Here is a 16559-nt window from a genome sequence, read left to right on the forward strand (position 1 = left end):
TACGTCCAATGTCAAGGAGCAACAGTACTCATAAACATTTATGGAGTGCTTACTACTTGGCCATCACTATTCTAATAAGCATTTTGTGTGCACTATCTCATCTAATGCTCTCAACAACCCAGAACATTTGTAGTAATTCACAGAGTTAGTGAGTGTCAGAGCCGGGGTTTTACCCAGGCATTAAGAGTCTGTATTCTTGGGGCACCTGGGTGGCTCAGTAGTTAAGCGTCTGCCTTCAGCTCGTGTCATGATCCTGGGGTCCTGGGATCCAGCCCCGCATCGGGCTCCCTGCTCAGCAGCAGGCCTGCTTCTCCCTCTCCCACTCCCCCTGCTTGTGTTCCCTCTCTCACTGTGTCTCTCTCTGTCAAATAAACAAATAAAATCTTAAAAAAAAAAAAAAAGAGAGTCTATATGCTTAAACATCCCATGTGTCATACATACCCTGGGAAAGTCACATTTTTCTGAACCTCGGTTTCCTTAACAGTGAAGATACCAGTATCTACTATGTGTCCAGCCCTTTGCTAAGCGCTTTAGAGATGGTAATTTTATCATCACAAAGAAGCTGTGAAGTAGGTGGAACTGATCTCCTTGAGCAGGTCACACAACCCAGTAGATGGTAGAGTCGGGGTTTGAATGCTGTTCTGTTTGTCTCAAGTATCGTGTGCCTTCTTTTCCCCACTATTCCTCAAATTGAGGATGTGTAGATCCCCACGAATATGCTTATAGACTGCTGGAGGTTCATGCATCCTACTTCAAGAAACACAGCATAAAGTTGGCCACTGTCAGTGCGACATCAGGGTGGACCTCACGCAAATGTGTGATCTGAATTCACAAGGCAGTGTGAGTTCATAGGGTAGCCATCCAGATGACCCCAGATCTGCTTATATACCTGTCATATACTATGAAAGTGCAAACCCTGAGTTAAAGATCTATATCTCATGGAGACTCGGGAATGCATACCCAAGCCTAGGGAGTACCTCTGCGGGCCAGACTCCATTGGGGACACACTGGGGACAGTCCTGCCCCTGAAATCTCAGAGCGGTTCCTCCATCTTGTACGTCCCACCCACCACACCATGGTGAGGACCCCCCCTCCACAGGGGTTGTAACTAGAAAGCATACCCTTCTGTCTGCCCCCCATATCTCAAAAAGCTGCTGCCCTTCAGCTGTGCTCTGGGTAAAAGGGAACCTCCACTTGCAATATCGCCTCCAGTTCCACACATCTTCTCTAGTCATTCCTGAACAATCCGCTCATTGGCACATGAGAAGCTGACGCTGGGGAGAGAGGAAAGGCTGCTGGACAGGCGTGCCTATACTCCGTGAAAGCACATTTTCTAACATGATCGATGTATCAGTTTGCCTTTTCAAGCAGGACACCCTCTTCATGTGAACTTGGTGTAGCAGAAGGTGCCCTTGATGGCCCGTGAAAGGAACTTATTGGCCCTGACCAGGGGAAAAGGGTCAGGAGTGTTAAGAGTTTTGAGGTCAAGAGAGTGAGCATCGTGGACACGGTGGCCTTATATCAATCACTTAACTTCTCTGAGTCTCGGTTTTCTCATCTATAAAATGGGTTTATGTAGAGTAGATACCACTTAGAGTTGTGACGAGTAAATGATACAAGTGAAAACAATGTATGTAATTATAGCAAATGAGGCCTGGAGCACATCTTACTTCCTCAGTCAGGTGAGCTATATCTGAAGCTACTGCTACCTCCAGGGTTGAGGGGACAAGGCAACAAACAAACAAACGAAACAGAAACTTAGAGGAGGGACCCCATGGCCCAGAGAGGCAGACCTCTGAGGAGGACGCACTCGCTAGCTAGCGCTGCCATCTCTGAGCGGCTGCCATGAAGCTGCTTACGCAAGAGTTGGAAAGACGGCGAACTGGACTCAGCTGCCGGGCTGAAGAAGCCTAGCTGGGATAGTGGCCGCCGGAAGAGCAAGGCCCTTTTCCTTCTTCCAGGCTGCCATCCTCCTGCAGTGCCTCCTGTTGGAGAAGACCGACCAGAGCCCCATACAAAGCTGATTCTGTTTGCAGCATCCTTACAAAGCCAAGCGTAGAAGAGTGGCTTTGAGGCTGAGCATTAATGACTCAGTAGCTGGAACACTGACTTCCCGGGGTCTTTAGTCACATACCTCCCCGGGGCACCTTCCCTGGTCACCCTCATTATAAGTGTGCCCTCTTCCTTTCTAGAGCCATTTCCACTCTATTCTTCTCAACGCTCATCTAGCAGGTGCTTGTGGTTTTCCAACTCCCATGCCCTCCGCCAGCCTCAAGCGCAGCCAGCTGCAGTGGGCAGTTCTGGGAGAGGTCAGACTCACGCACTTCACCTTGTCTCTCTTCCTCAGCTAACTTCTGCTTTCAGCCAGCTCAGAGGACTTCTTATTCTAGATCAGGGTTTCTCAATCTTGGCACTGTTGACATTTGGGGCCAGGTAACTCTCTGTTGTAGGACACTGTGCTGTGTATTGCACAGTGTCTAAGCAGCACCCTTGGTCTCTGCCCACTAGCACCCCTTGCCATGACAACCAAAAATGTCTCCCAATTGTCCCTGTTGAGACCCACTGTTCTAAGTTCATACCTGGTCCATGGGTTGTGTGAGAACATGTGTATTGGCATCAGATAGAGTTTGATTGACTTTATCTTCACATATTAGCTTTATTCTCTTGGGCAAGTCACTGAAGCTCTGTGTCATTTTGCTCAACTGCAAAATGAATATAATACTATCTTCTATTGTGAAGATGAAATAAGGTAACGCCGGAGAGGGTTTAGTACAGTACCTGGTAAATACCAATCAATCAATACAAGTCAGCAACAATTTATTATAATTCAAAGCAAAGCATTAATGTAATTCATGAGAAACAACCACCAAGTTGATTGTCAACATATGATGCCAAATAACTAGCATGTGTTTATTTGTTCTACTGAATGGGCTTGACATTGGCCTTAGGGAAGTGGTAGCGCTCCAAAACTCTGTAGAAATTTCATAAGAATAACTGCCAGATGCTGGAATCTGGGTTACTGATGATAAGACCCACTTGCAATTGAGATTGATTTAAAGGCAGTTAACATATGAGTGCAACTGTGTGATACTGCAGACAAATAATAAACACTTGTCAAGTAGTAAATTTCACTGTGATGCTTAGAGTCAACAGGCTGTTTGATTCATCTAACCGATTTACTCTCCCAAATGTTACCAAAAGGAATCAAAGAAACAAATACAGTTACTGTGTCTTTCAGACTCTGAGTACTTTACGAATCTCAGCACTTTGATATTACTGGACCCAGAACCCTCCCTGGTAGAGGAAACTTAGCGTGTTCAGGTACTGCTTGAGGTAGTACATAAAGTCCATTTTGATGATTACAAAAGAGCTTTGGGCTTTGTTGGGAGGAAAGAAGAAATCTAGGTTCTAGTCCAAACTCTGCCACTAACTCTTTGTGTATTCTGGGCCGGTCATTTCCTGCAGGCCTTCAGTTCCCTACTTTTAAAATGAGCAATTTGGATTCAGTTCTTGATGTAGATTTTGCATGAAGTTCCTTCAGGAGTACTATGGAAGAAAGGCCTTCAGTGGGTTGGCTAGATCAATAGTTCGAATCTTTTCTGGAACCCCAGGGTTTTGGTTGGGTTCAGGGTCTTTAGAGGAAGTTCGATGGGTAGAACTATTAGGCTCCCTTTTAGCTTTCAACCAGAGTTGCTGCTTTCAATTGGTTTGCATAGTAAGATTTCACAAAGGTTTCAAATGGTTGATATACCTCCATGCCCAGCCCCACCTCACCATGCTCTCAGAAGCAGACAGCAGAAAGGAAGTCAACAGTAGTGGGAGCACTCTCTTTGGTGCATTTGAAGGACATCTGTAGAGTTCTCATGCTTTCTTTCCTTCCTCTCTAGGTACACAGTTCTGCACAGTGGACATCACCAGGAACTTGAGACACTGCCCATACACAATGACCCAGAATCCTTGGAATCATGCTTCTGATTGAGAACATGGCTCGTGATTAAGCCATTCATTCCCATTCATGTCTGCATGAACAGGACTCCCTGGCATCTCTCTTGACCCTCATCACCACCAGTGAGGCATGAGGCAGTGGGGCCGGGGGCCCAGGGAAGCTACATGGAACACAGTGTTGGACAGGACCAAGGCCAGAATATGGAGGATCTCAGAGCTGAGAAGGGACTTCAGGCATCTTCAGATCCAGCCTCCCATCCAATGCAGGAGTAGCATCTTCCATAGCATCTCTGGAAGTTGGTCAGTCTCTGCTTGCACACCTCCAGGGATAGGAGCTCACTACCTCCTAATGCAGTTCCTTCTATTGTAGGGAAGCTTTAATTATAAGAAAGTTTTTCCTTTTGTTGGAACACAATCCTGTTTTGGCTCCATCTTCCATCGGGGGTCATGCAGTTAGCTCCCTATTCCCTTTGAAAGCCCTTAGATATTGGGAGACACTGATCTGCCATCCACCCACCCTTTTAAGTCTTCTCTCCAAGCTAAACAGCTCCAATTTCCTCTCCATTGTGGCCATCCTCTGGACATGCTATAGTGGGTGAATTAATCAAGGCTCTTGTAATGAAGTCAGATTGATATCAATGCCAAGATGTCTGTCCAGAAGCACTAAAGAGCTGACGAGTGAAACATCAGTATTTTCTGGTTGATAGATATGAACGTTTCTCCTTTCTTTTTTCTTGGGGATAGATTTGGAAACTGCTCAGGGTTTGATTTTAGATCCATTACCCAAAGGCATCTTTACTATTGGTCTAATTTGTGTGTGTGTGTGTGTGTGTGTGTGTGTGTGTGCGTTTAAGGATGACATTTTTCTCATTGGCATACTGGCTCTGAGGTCACGTGGAATGAATCTTGATTCATTTTCCTTCCACGACAATCGGAAAAGGAACTGCACCTTTACGGAGAATGCTGATTAAGGATGGTCTTGCAACTCAGATTTGGTGAGGAAATGAAGTTGCTCCAATAAGACACACTTTAGGGGCTTTCAGGCCCCTGTGCTGAAGCAGTGCTTGGTCTCGGGCCCGGCACTTTGCTCGCTGGGGCGAAGACATAATCACAGACCAACTTACTTTCTTGGGAAAATTCACTGGCCCCCTGCCTGTGAGGCTGCTGGGGCTCCATTTTTCTGTTTTCTGTTTTCATCTTTTTTAGCATCTCACTTCCTCCAAGCTCCTCAGGAGATGCTCCCCTGATGTCAAAGCTACCAGCAAATCATTTTGTCTTGGGGTGAATTATCCCCACAGGTTGAAACTCTTGAGGGCAAATTTTCTTCCAGTTGCCTTTCTTTTGACTGCTGATAAAAATCTTATTGCGAAGATGGAATGCTGGTCCTTAGGGAACCAGCCCAGGGAACAGGCAATGTGGGGGGGTGGGTGGAGCTTACAAGATAACCTTGTGCCTGAAGTTTCTAGCCTCACCAGTTCTCCTTGCCTTTGTGCTTGATCTGTTCATCACATTTTCCTTCCTAAGTCATCCCAGAAGCCACAATTGCCTCCTTACCACCGATTTTATCCATGGAAGCAGAACCCCCTGGTTCTCCCTCTTCTCTCCATCCCCAGAAATGGTGGGAAGGATGATCAGACACCCTGGTTTTTTGCACTGCAAGTCCCACATCCCAGGAAACCCCTCAGTTCCAGGCATAGGAGGCTGGCTGGTCACCCCACGTATGGGACCCTCCCAGAGAGGATTAACAGGCTCCTCACAGCTGCATTTTCTTTCTACACTTTTTCATGGAAAAGGCAAAGCTGAGTGAATTCGGGGCTCCAGAGTTCTTCCCGTGCTGTCTGAATGAGGTCTCTGATCTCAAAGCACAAAGAACTTCTTAGGGAAAGACTAAGAGATCATGAGAACCAGATCATCGTGAGGAGGAAGAGGTTTAATGCTTTGAGGCAACTGGTAAGCTTTGTTGAATGTCCCCGAAGTTGACAGTATCTACTGTTGAGTACATAGATGCATACACATGCGCATATATCCAGTAAGATTTGTTCCCTATGAAATGCTTCTTTTCCCAGGAGCTTAGCAAGCTTATCTGCTTGTGTAAAATTATGATTTCTCAGTGGTAGGTCTACCATATTCGGTGGGAGCTTGGATTCAAGAGGGATCCACAGATTACAGCACGCGTGGGAAAATGAGATCTTGCCATATCCTTAGGCCATCCTCTTCTGGACTCTCGGGACACGCTTCTGTGGGCCAGCCCCTGACTGGTGTCTGCAGAGGTCACAAGCACCCTGGCCCAGGGAAACAGTAGTGATTGAGGAACTAGAAGCCCGTGCCGTTGTCAAGAAGATGGTCTCCTTTGCAGAGAAATCCTCACAAGCAAACTTCGCTCTCGCTTTGGACCAGGGCTGGGATGATGTGGGTGCTGCACCCAACAGCCACACTGGAAGTTTATAGGACAGGACCAGAGGCGCTCTGTCTAGACAGCTGCTAGCCTGGCATTACTTAGCGGTCTGGCTTCCGGGAGTCCAGGTAATAGAGCATGTGTATGGAAGACGGAGAAGGAGGAGATGTAGACAGAGCTTGTCTAAGGAAGGAGGAGACTTACTCTGCTGTCTTCTCTGAGAAGGCCACCCTCTTCCAGGTAGCCCCAAGTGTCAAGAAGAGATGCTTCCGGGCGGGCGGTGCGTACGCCTCTGGCCACATCTGCCAGGTCAGCCTGGACGATCACGGGGGTGTCGGTGCTGCAGCCAGACTACCCCACGCCTGGGATCGAGGGGCTCCAGCTGTGCTTGTTCTCAACATGACTCTCCAGCTCACAGGTCTGTGCAGGTAGAAGCCCCGAACTCCCTGTCCAGCTCCTGGTCAGCAGCTGGAAAGCGAAAGAGATCAAAACCAACTTCTTCAACTGACCCCCAAGTATGTGTTTGTAGACAACCCCGTTCTTCCTGAGATTTCACCTTCTCATCTCGCCACCATTTCCACTTCACGCTGCTCACTTGCTCTGTCCTGGAGCAAACTGGGAAACGGGGTGGGGGGAGGAGGAGGGGTGTAGGGCGGATGAAGGAGGGGATCCAAGGAGGGGCTGGGAGTGGCTATAATTAAACTGCCTTCAATGTTGTCTTCAAGTAAGAACAAAGTAACGTGTTCTCGGTGCTGTGCGGTCTGCCCGTTTTTCTCTTTGGTGTTTCATTTCTCTCCGGGGAGAAATCAGTGTTGCTTTTGTCTTTCTGTTGCTCTGCTCTGCTCTGGTCAACGTTCTTCCTTGTAAACTCCTGGTCTTGTGGGTGGAAAAGACTAATGCATTTACCTTTTCTGGCCGTGACCTGCGATCTCTTTTTCATTCAGTCTAGAAAACTGAGGCCGCGTGTTTGGCTTAAATTTAAACAAATCAGGGATGCATTTGAAGGCCTGGGTTTGGGACAGCATGCTGCTTTGGACCTTAACCAGCTCTTGTCTTGCTTGTCTCAGCCACAAAATAGAGAAACTCTTGAGTCGGTAGGATTGTTGGGAGTGTTCCAACATGCATCCAAGGGCCACTGTTAGGATTTTCCCCAAATAAGTGCCCTGCCTATACTGCGATTTACTTAATATTTTCGTTTAAGTCAATTCAAGTTTTCACTTAAACATTTTAGAAACATTATATCAATCCCAGAATAGAAAATCAGTATTACTTGCCAAAAATAAAAAGCAGCCATAGAGATAAAGAAATGAAAACAAGGTTTTTAAGTTCTAACTTAAGCCCAGTGCTTATGTGTTTAAAAGGGAACTGATTTGAGTGCTGGAGGGCTGGCGGGGGGGGGGGGGTGGGCATGCCTCACCCGACAAGGGGCTTCTGACGCTGGGAAGGGCTGCGAGAGAAGTCACTGGAGAGGATCTTCCAAACTTTCTGAGTGAATGTGGTTAATCACTAGTGGATTTCGATACCTTTTGGAACCACAGAGAGAAGGCAAGTGAAACTGATGATATTTTTCATTGCTATTATATTTGATTCAGATTGTTTCTCTCTTTCCTTCCTCTCCTTTTTTTTTAGCTCATCCCAGAACATAGCTAAGTTGTTAATAATGATAATCGTAGTAATCATGTAGCAATAATAAGAGAAGCTAACATTTAATGACCTCCTTTTTGCGAGGCACTGTGGTAAGTGCTTTACCTAGATTATCTTAATCCTCATAAAATCCTTGCAAGAGAAGGAGCCAAATTTCTCCCGCTTTGCAGCAGAGCGGACCTCAGCCGAGAGGCGCCAGGCCCCAGGGCGGGAAGTGTGCGTTTGGAGTCTGGCCACAGGCAGTGTGACTGTCAAGCCCGCAGCGCTAACCGTGAGCACACGGTTCCGTACCGGGCTGAGTTTACTCCACTCTCCCATGTAGCACACGGTGCTGGGAGAGAGTATGAGCAAGCAGGGGTGCACGCAGCAAGCGCTCCCGTTGCCTCATCCTGGGGCCTGGAGAGGAATCCGGGACCTGCTTATTCCAGTGTGCAGCCCAGCCCGGCACTTGCTTAGTGTCTTCTTTGGCTCCCTTCCACGCGCTGAGCCTCACTTTGGGTGTCTAAACAAGGGAGGAATTCAGTAGATGATTGGTCTGGAGGAAAGGCCCTCCCGCACTGATCATTCCTACTCTTGCCAGTATCCAGTCGGGCTACTGAGTAACCAGCAGCAGCACGTCCTGAGAATGAGCTGTGTGAGCCAGAGCGAGCACTCCTCTTTTGTATCTCAGACCCTCCCTGGGCTGTGCAGATGAGGAGGAGTGGCTCCCGTGGAAGGCAACTTGACTTTGCCACATTTTGTGGTTGGAAACTGGACCACTATCTGGATAGGCTCCTCTGTCCCAGGAGCTCACCACTGCGGGGCACTTTATAGTTTCTATTTTCCCAGCGAGGTCCCTGGGCCTCTCACAGAAGGCTGCAGGGGGGGATTACTGACAGCATATTCTAGAAAAGGAAGCCACCATTGTCAGGGAAGGTGATTTGCTCAAGGACACAGGAATCAGGGCCAAAACACTGCAGGTCACTCCATTCTAACAGAGTGCTTTCCTCCTTCTTTTCTTTAAATTTGTTTCTAAATATACAAATTAAATATTTTTAGATGACATAAATGATGGGTTACACAGATAATGTATTAATGCAGCCTGTCCCCATGATAAAAAGTTCTAACTATAGCTAGAGCAAAACACCCTTTGATCCAGCTCAATCCCACTCCCCTCCCAAGAAGTATCTGCTCTTCTACCTGGCTTGTGTAACTCAAGAATGTGTTCTGTGTATCTCCATATGTATAAATGTACATATAAAAATATATGGTCTTGTCTTGTTCTTATATATAAATAATGCTGTGTATCATAATCTGCAACTTGCCTTCTTCAGTGGTACACCGTAAATGTCCTTTTACATCAACACGTGGGACTCCTCGTTGTTCTTTCTAGTTGCAGTGCGCCCACACCATACAGCAGATGCTGTCCAGCCTGCAGTGTTGTTTCTCTTCTGGTCTGGCTGCATCCCATGGCGGAGCGGGGCATGTGAGGCCCGCATCTGAAAATCAGCAGCCTCTCTTTTTCTGAAACTGTGCTAATCACATGAAGGTCAGCTGGAGTGGGCTCACGTTCATGGGGCAGCTGCCCTGTGGAGAAGGCCCGCCCTACCTGGGCCTCAGCCGGCCTCCCTTCGAGGCACTCGGGGCGCTCTGCCCCAGGGACACAGGCTCTGCAGGCGGACCGACAGCATCCTGCTTCCGCCGCTTCCCAGGTCCGTGCCTTTGACAAGATAGTTAACCTGCTCAGCCCTAATTTCCCCAACAGGAAAGCAGGGGACGGAATGATCAGACACACTTTAAAGTGTTAGTATGAGGATGTACGCAAAGCCCTTGGTAAAACTCTTTTTTAAAAGATCTATTTATTTGAGAGAGCGCACAGGTTGGGTTGGGGGCGGGGGAGAGGCAGAGAGACTCTCAAGCAGACTCCCCGCTGAGTGTAGAGCCCAACACAGGGGCTCGATCTCATGAGCCTGAGATCATGACCTGAGCTTAAATCAAGAGTTGGCCACTCAGCCCATTGAGCCACCCAGGCTCCCTGGGAAACACTTTTAAAAACGCTTTCATGGTATCATTACTTCCTTCACGGCCTCACCAGTTATCTGCTTCCTACCATCTGGAATATGGTCCAAGGAACAGGAGGTTATGGAAGGAGTAGTAAAAACCCCTTTCCTAATATAGGAAATCACAGCGGAAGCAGTACTTTGTCCCCTTGCGACCCATTTTCCCGTTTATGGAGGCTCTCATGGCGCCTTCACAACTGCCCTGTGGGGTGGGCCTACTATTCCTTGTTACCATTTTACAGCCGAGGAAACGGGGCCCCCAGAGTAGAGGCTGTGGCCATCCCTAGGTCACCCGGCAGTCACCGTCACGGCTATGTGTCCAGCTGTGCTCTCCAGAGATTGTCCGGGCTCACAGCTGGGCAGCACGGTCAGACGCGATTATCTCCCACGACTATCTAACACTGACATTAATTCAGTCATCCGTCCGCGACACAGTTCTTAAGGCCTTTTAAAAGTGTGCCAGACACTGCACCACAAGTTGGTGACATGCAATTGCGTGCACGAACAGGACAGTTCCGTTCTCTATGGCAAGTGTGGGCAAGCACACTAGGGCCTGGGGGCCAAGTCCTCCATCCAGGCTGGAAGAATGGTTTTTACTTTTTAAAGTGGTTGGAAAACAAATTGAAAGGTATTTTGTGACGTGTGAAAATGATGTGAAATTCCGATTTGTGTCCATAAATAAAGCTTTACTCTAACACAGCCACGCCCGTTTGTTGACGTCCCCTGTGTGGCTGCCGTGGTGGAGCCCGGAGGAATTTTCCGTCCGGAGGTCCGGCAAGTGGGCCGAGCCCTGCTGTAGGCCAATCGCTGTGCAGCCATTCATTCCACACGCACGGACCAAATGCGTACTACACTAGCCTTCTTCCAAGTTCACGGTTTTGGTTTTCAGTTGTTCCAGTCTTGAGCATCTTTGCAGTGATTTTAGCGCTTCCTGCTGTCCTTGTTCTAACAGTGGGTTAGATGAGCCGGAGAGAGAAACCACCAAGTTAGAAAACAGCGGCCTCTAGCGGCCCATCTCGGCATTGTTTAGACGATTTGGTTATGGTTACATTGGAGAAAAAACAAACAGGTTTAGCCTGAGTCTAAGGATGGGGGGGGGTGTTGTATTATTCGGAAATATCTAGAATGTTTTAGAATTTGTTTCCTGCCTTTTATAAACTGGAAAGTACAAGACACTCTTAGTTTAAAGGGAGACTGGCCGAGTTAAAAATAAGGTAATAAAAAGATGACTGAACGTGGTACCTTACAATTCTTCCCAATGTGATAGAAATAATTTTGTCTTGAAAAAGAACTTTATCAAAAAAGACACTGATGATCATTCACACTATTTCAGTGTTAGGAAAATTTGCTGGCGCCCTTGCATTCCTGTGGACGTGAATGATACCGAGGCAGCCCAGTGGGAATCAGACACTTAAATTCTTGTCCTACCTAGCTTTGACCAGTTCTTGACCGTAAGTGAGAATTTTCCCTCTGGACTTCAATTAATCCCGTTAATGAAAAGGTTGGACTAGGCAGTCTCTAAGGGCCCTTACACCCCACAGAGACCGTAAGTACATATTCCACGTGGAAAGGGTTGACAGAATTTTTCCACAGACCTTCTAGTTTAAGCAACTTATGAGGTCACTCAGCTAGCAAGTGCTAAAGCTAGCCCTCAAGCACAGGTGTTGCTCTAGAAGGTGTTTTTGTCTTGACCCCTGACCCTATAATGAGGCACAGGCCACCGCCCTATCAGGGTGATGTCTCTTCCGAGAAAGGAGAAAGGCCATCTCCTGGTGACCAGGTATTTCGGGAACTTCCGCTCTCCCCAGTGTTCGGTCACATAATAGCTCTACGGGTTGAACGCCTTGCAGCCACAGGATTTTAGAAAAAAAGAGGAGAGAGACCAGCTTACACTGGAGTCTTACTTAGACACAACTCCAAACGTTCCTTTTCTGTGCGGTATTTGCTGCTCTTCTTTAAAAACAGGGACTCAGGCCCAAGGCAAGAAAAAAGTTTTTAATACACTTTTATTTTTATATTCAAGATAAAGCATATACACAACTGAATGTGGAAATAAATAACTCGAAATGCTTTGGAAACTTCCATTGTCCCTCTCAAACTCAATTTTCTTTTTTAAACTCATGAATCTTTTTATTTGATTTTAAGAAATACGGTAACTATAATACCAAGAGAAAAAAGAACCACCATTTTGTACACAAACATAAAGCTTCCTCCTATAGGGTTTAGTTGGTTCATTAATAATAACACAAAAAAAGCACACAAGACACAAAGACTCTTCAACAGATTTACTCAAACAGCTTTGCTCGAGAAGAAAAAGGCACAGATTTAAGGGGATGACAATGATTAATAAGAATATAGTAAATGGGGGCTCAGCCAAAAAGTGACACTTTATGAACTAAGTCAAGAAAAATGAACAAAATGAACTCTTTCCAATTATCTGCCTTCATTAAAATGAATTCTTAAATTAAACTGTATAAACATATGATATAAAGGTGGTACTCGGGAATTGTCTTTGTATATTTCCTCTATGTACAAATCTTTGTATACAACTTCAATGTTCCTTATACATTTCCTATATACCAAAACGTGCCAGGGCCTCCAAACTGAATGCCCTGAATCCCTGTGGCACTCGCTGGCAGCTAGGCAGGCCCAGCAGCTTCCGCCAGCATATCTGGGAAGTAGGAGGGACCAATCAAATGTAGTCATCTTCAACCGGCTCCCCATTGACATCACAGTAGTGGATAAAAATGGCCACTACTCGCTGAAACACACCTTTCTTCATCTGACGCATCTCGGAGATTTCTTCTCCTATTGTTTCCATACAGATGTCTGCAGACAGCTGCCCTTTCCTTCGAGGAGCATAGATGGTGCCTTGGAAATCAGAAAGTAAAGGGGAAACATGTAGGATTATGAGAATCATTTGGAGGTCACTGGTGAAGCTGGTGCATGAGAAAAGCCTATGTCCTGTAATGTGATGCCACTGAACTAGGCGTAGCTCCTGGACTGGGCCCCCACGTTACACGTGCCATGCTACTGCCCACGTCTGGGGCCTCGGCGAGCACACATGATTAAAGGCCCAACGTGACAACACACCAGACAGGTAAGTCGTATATACACGTACGTGTGGTTTTCCAAGTCGGTTTCTTCATAAAGTATGCTTTTAAAACTTCCTACGAATGGATGTTCAAGTGTGCTAACACTCAGAAGAACTCTATTCAAAAGCTCCTTCAAGTTTCTCCCCAAATATCTACACCTGAATTGTAAGTTCCTCGATGGTATCCAAAGAGAAGCGGTTCATAAGGAGAACAATCATTCACGTAAATGGAACAATTTCAAAACAATATAGCTGACAAACTCTTAGAGAGTAAGAAAATTACAAGCATTTAGGTAATAAAAACATCTAGGTAGAAAAATCTGTCTCAAGGACTCCTGCCCACCAACTTTTATATATCCACAGTAAGTCAACTTTTTGTACAAATTGAGAGCTGCTGTTTGCGGGGGATGGGGTGGGGGGGGCAAACAGCAACAAAAAGCAAATCAAAACATTTATATGAGCATCTGAGCTCTTTCCACAGTTTGGCTGCTGTGGACACTGCTGCTATAAAATTGGGGTGCAGATACTCCATCGGGTCACTATGCTTGTATCCTTTGGGTAAATACCTATTAGTGCAATTACTGGGTCGTAGGGTAGCTCCATTTTTGTTTTTTGGGTTTTTTTTGACAGATGAATGGATAAAGAAGATGTGGTACTTATATATAACGGAATATTACTCAGTCATCAAAAAAATGAATTACTACCATTTGCAATGACGTGGATGGAACTAGAAGGTATTATGCTAAATGAAATAAGTTAGAGAAAGACAATTATATGATTTCACTCATATGTGGAATTTAAGAAACGAAACAGGATCATAGGGCAAGTGAGGGAAAAATAAGATGAAATCAGACAGGGAGACAAACCATAAGAGACTCTTAACTCTAGGAAACAAACTGAGGGTTGCTGGAGGGGAGGTGGGTGGGGGGATGGGCTAACTGGGTGACGGGCATGAAGGAGGGCACGTGATGAGTGAGCACTGGGTGTTAGACGCAACCGATGAATGAATCACTGAACTCTACAGCTGAAACTAATAATACACTATATGTCAACAAAATTTAACATTTTTAAAAAATTTAAAATAAAACAAAAAAAACCCCCTCACATTTATATGAGAAGCAATTTAAAGGCCACATACACTGTTTTTAACTCAAACAAAATATTAAGTATCTAACACATAGGATATACTCAAACCAGGGAATACAAATCAGGCCATAATTACTTTCTTCATCATCTTCAAAATCGTATCTGGCGAAGCTGTTGGGTTCTGCAGCCCGTAATGATCTCAACCAAGGGAAGTCAGAGATCATGGAATACGGAGCTCCATCCACAACCCCTAAAATAAGAAGACACATTAATAGTGCTGCTGGTGTGGAAGTAAGAACAGGGCCAAACACTGTAGTATTTTGTAAGCAGAATGTAAAATGTGCTTTCATCCATCATGGGTAAAAAAGTGCTGGACCAGGAGGGGTGGGCTCTAACTCTAGCTCTGCCTCTACTAGGTCATGTGATCTTGGTCACCCTTTGATTTCAGGAAGCCTCAGTTTCTCCCTCTCTCTAAATAAAGAGGTTGAGACAGGTGCCCTAAAGTTTCTTCCGACTCCCAAACTGTAGCAGGTTTCAATTTTCTTGTACTTTTTGTGTTTCAACACTGCTTCAGATTATTTTGGGGATGGTAAAGACTCACAGAGGGAGAGCAGTATTCATGTGGTCCCTGCTACCTGCAGAGACTCAAAACACCCATTACCTTGAAGAACTAAGGCTCCAGATTCCTACCCTCCCTATGGCCTGTCTCTCCATCTAGTTAGCGAGCAGCTACGAAGCTGCCCAACCATTGGTCAATGCTCACCTTCTAAAGTATAGATTTCTCTACCCCAGGGGTACTTGGGGTATTTCTTTAAATCATCTTCACTTCGTGTGGCTTCAGGGAAGAATTCATATTTAATGAGTTCTCTGGAGGCAACAAGAAAAAAATAAAGGTTACAAAACTGGAAACAATGTTGGGGTGTGGGGTAGAAAGGACCTGTCAAAGTTGTATGGGGCCTAGATTCTAATGAACGTCTCAAACAAAATATTAAATAGCTGACAGAAGTAGAAAACTAGACGACATGTATCTAGTCAAGTCAAAATTACTTTCCTCACTATCTTCAAAGTCCTATTGGGAAAAGAAAGAAAGCCACTCTAATCAAATGTCTTGTGTGTATAAGGTGCTAAATAAAACATTTATATAATAAATGCATAGAAAAATCCAACTTTCTGATGATGTAAAACATTAACAGTTTTAAGATCTTTAATTTCATAGCTTTTCCATGCACTGGGGCTAAAGGAATGAAGTCAATGTACGTGTATGGTCTGTTCCTGCAATTTTTCTCTAAGTTTAGACATAAAGTTACAAATATATATGCATACTTTTAGTTTTAAGTACTCATTTCCCTCCGTTTTTTTACATGTTATATGTCATATGTTTCAGTGCCTGAAAAGCTCAGACAAAATCATTTCAAAGAACAATTAGGATTCATTTCTGGGACCCCTTGCCACAGGAAAGGACTGAAAAGACCTTCAGGGGCCACAGACTACTTACTGATTGATGTTTGCGATAGTATCCATCCAGCTGCGGATGCGCACCTTGTTCCGGACGTTGGGAGGGTTACTGAATTCATGGATAATGCAGATGTGATAGGGGTAGGGACCACTAAACAGCTTCTGCTCTAGGGTCAGTGTGTCCACCTGGGGAAGACATCATAGACAGGGCTTTGGACCAAGGAAGAGAACACCTTGAAAATCTCTCTCTTTTAGAGTATGAACAATCTTTCTTTGGGACCTCAGTTTTAAAATCTTTGGCGGATTTGAAAATCAAATAGTCACATTCAGTCCCAAACACAGCTTGCCATGCTGGGAGTGGCGCTTGGTAAAATTCTTCTCAGCAAGCTTGCTGATCTACATGTCACTGTTACAGACACAACCACTAAAGCAGGGAATCGTGATGCAGGTGACTGACCCCGGGGATCCATTTCTGAGTATGTCCTCCACAGGTTTAAGTACTGCCTGCATTATAGAGCCGCGGGTGTGTAGTTTTCTATACACCCTATTCAAACTGGCCTACTGCCAATCCTAAAGAACACATTCCCTTGCCCCCGTGTAGCCTTTGTTCACTTGGTGCCCCCTCCCCCTCTTGACTTAGGCAACCCTACCTCACCATCTTAGTGGCGTACATGTCCTCCCTCCTACTGGAAAGGCAAACTTCTTGAGAGAAGGATAATGCCCTTTGTATTCTTCAACCCCAGAAAATTACAGACAACAAATGATTTGTTTGTAGAAATGAATCTTTTCGGGCCAGGCTTAAACACTGACTGCAACAATTATTTACTATCTCCTTTAAACTTTATTTTGGCACCAAGCACAGAGTCTTACATACGATGTTTGCTCTTTCCCCCACCCCCAG

The 16559-nt window shown here is 45.6% G+C and overlaps 2 protein-coding genes across 12 annotated transcripts in view; one reads left to right on the top strand and one right to left on the bottom strand.

The window, feature by feature from the left end:
• Nucleotides 1-7709, top strand: part of HTR4 (5-hydroxytryptamine receptor 4) — a 178608-nt gene extending 170899 nt beyond the window's left edge. For all 5 annotated transcript variants that reach the window (XM_027607103.2, XM_027607106.2, XM_027607104.2 and 2 more), the window contains one exon: nucleotides 3888-7709. In XM_027607103.2, coding sequence (XP_027462904.1) covers nucleotides 3888-3975 — 88 coding nt within the window. In that variant the 3' untranslated portion in view covers nucleotides 3976-7709. The remainder of the gene's footprint in view (nucleotides 1-3887) is intronic.
• A 4584-nt stretch (nucleotides 7710-12293) lies between these two features.
• Nucleotides 12294-16559, bottom strand: part of FBXO38 (F-box protein 38) — a 54640-nt gene continuing 50374 nt past the window's right edge. For all 7 annotated transcript variants that reach the window (XM_027605094.2, XM_027605093.2, XM_027605097.2 and 4 more), the window contains 4 exons: nucleotides 15699-15844; nucleotides 14967-15070; nucleotides 14340-14453; nucleotides 12294-12894 (listed from right to left, as the gene is read on the bottom strand). In XM_027605094.2, coding sequence (XP_027460895.1) covers nucleotides 12716-12894; nucleotides 14340-14453; nucleotides 14967-15070; nucleotides 15699-15844 — 543 coding nt within the window. In that variant the 3' untranslated portion in view covers nucleotides 12294-12715. The remainder of the gene's footprint in view (nucleotides 12895-14339; nucleotides 14454-14966; nucleotides 15071-15698; nucleotides 15845-16559) is intronic.

Source organism: Zalophus californianus, chromosome 5 (genome assembly GCF_009762305.2).
Source record: "Zalophus californianus isolate mZalCal1 chromosome 5, mZalCal1.pri.v2, whole genome shotgun sequence".
Lineage (NCBI taxonomy): Eukaryota > Metazoa > Chordata > Mammalia > Carnivora > Otariidae > Zalophus > Zalophus californianus.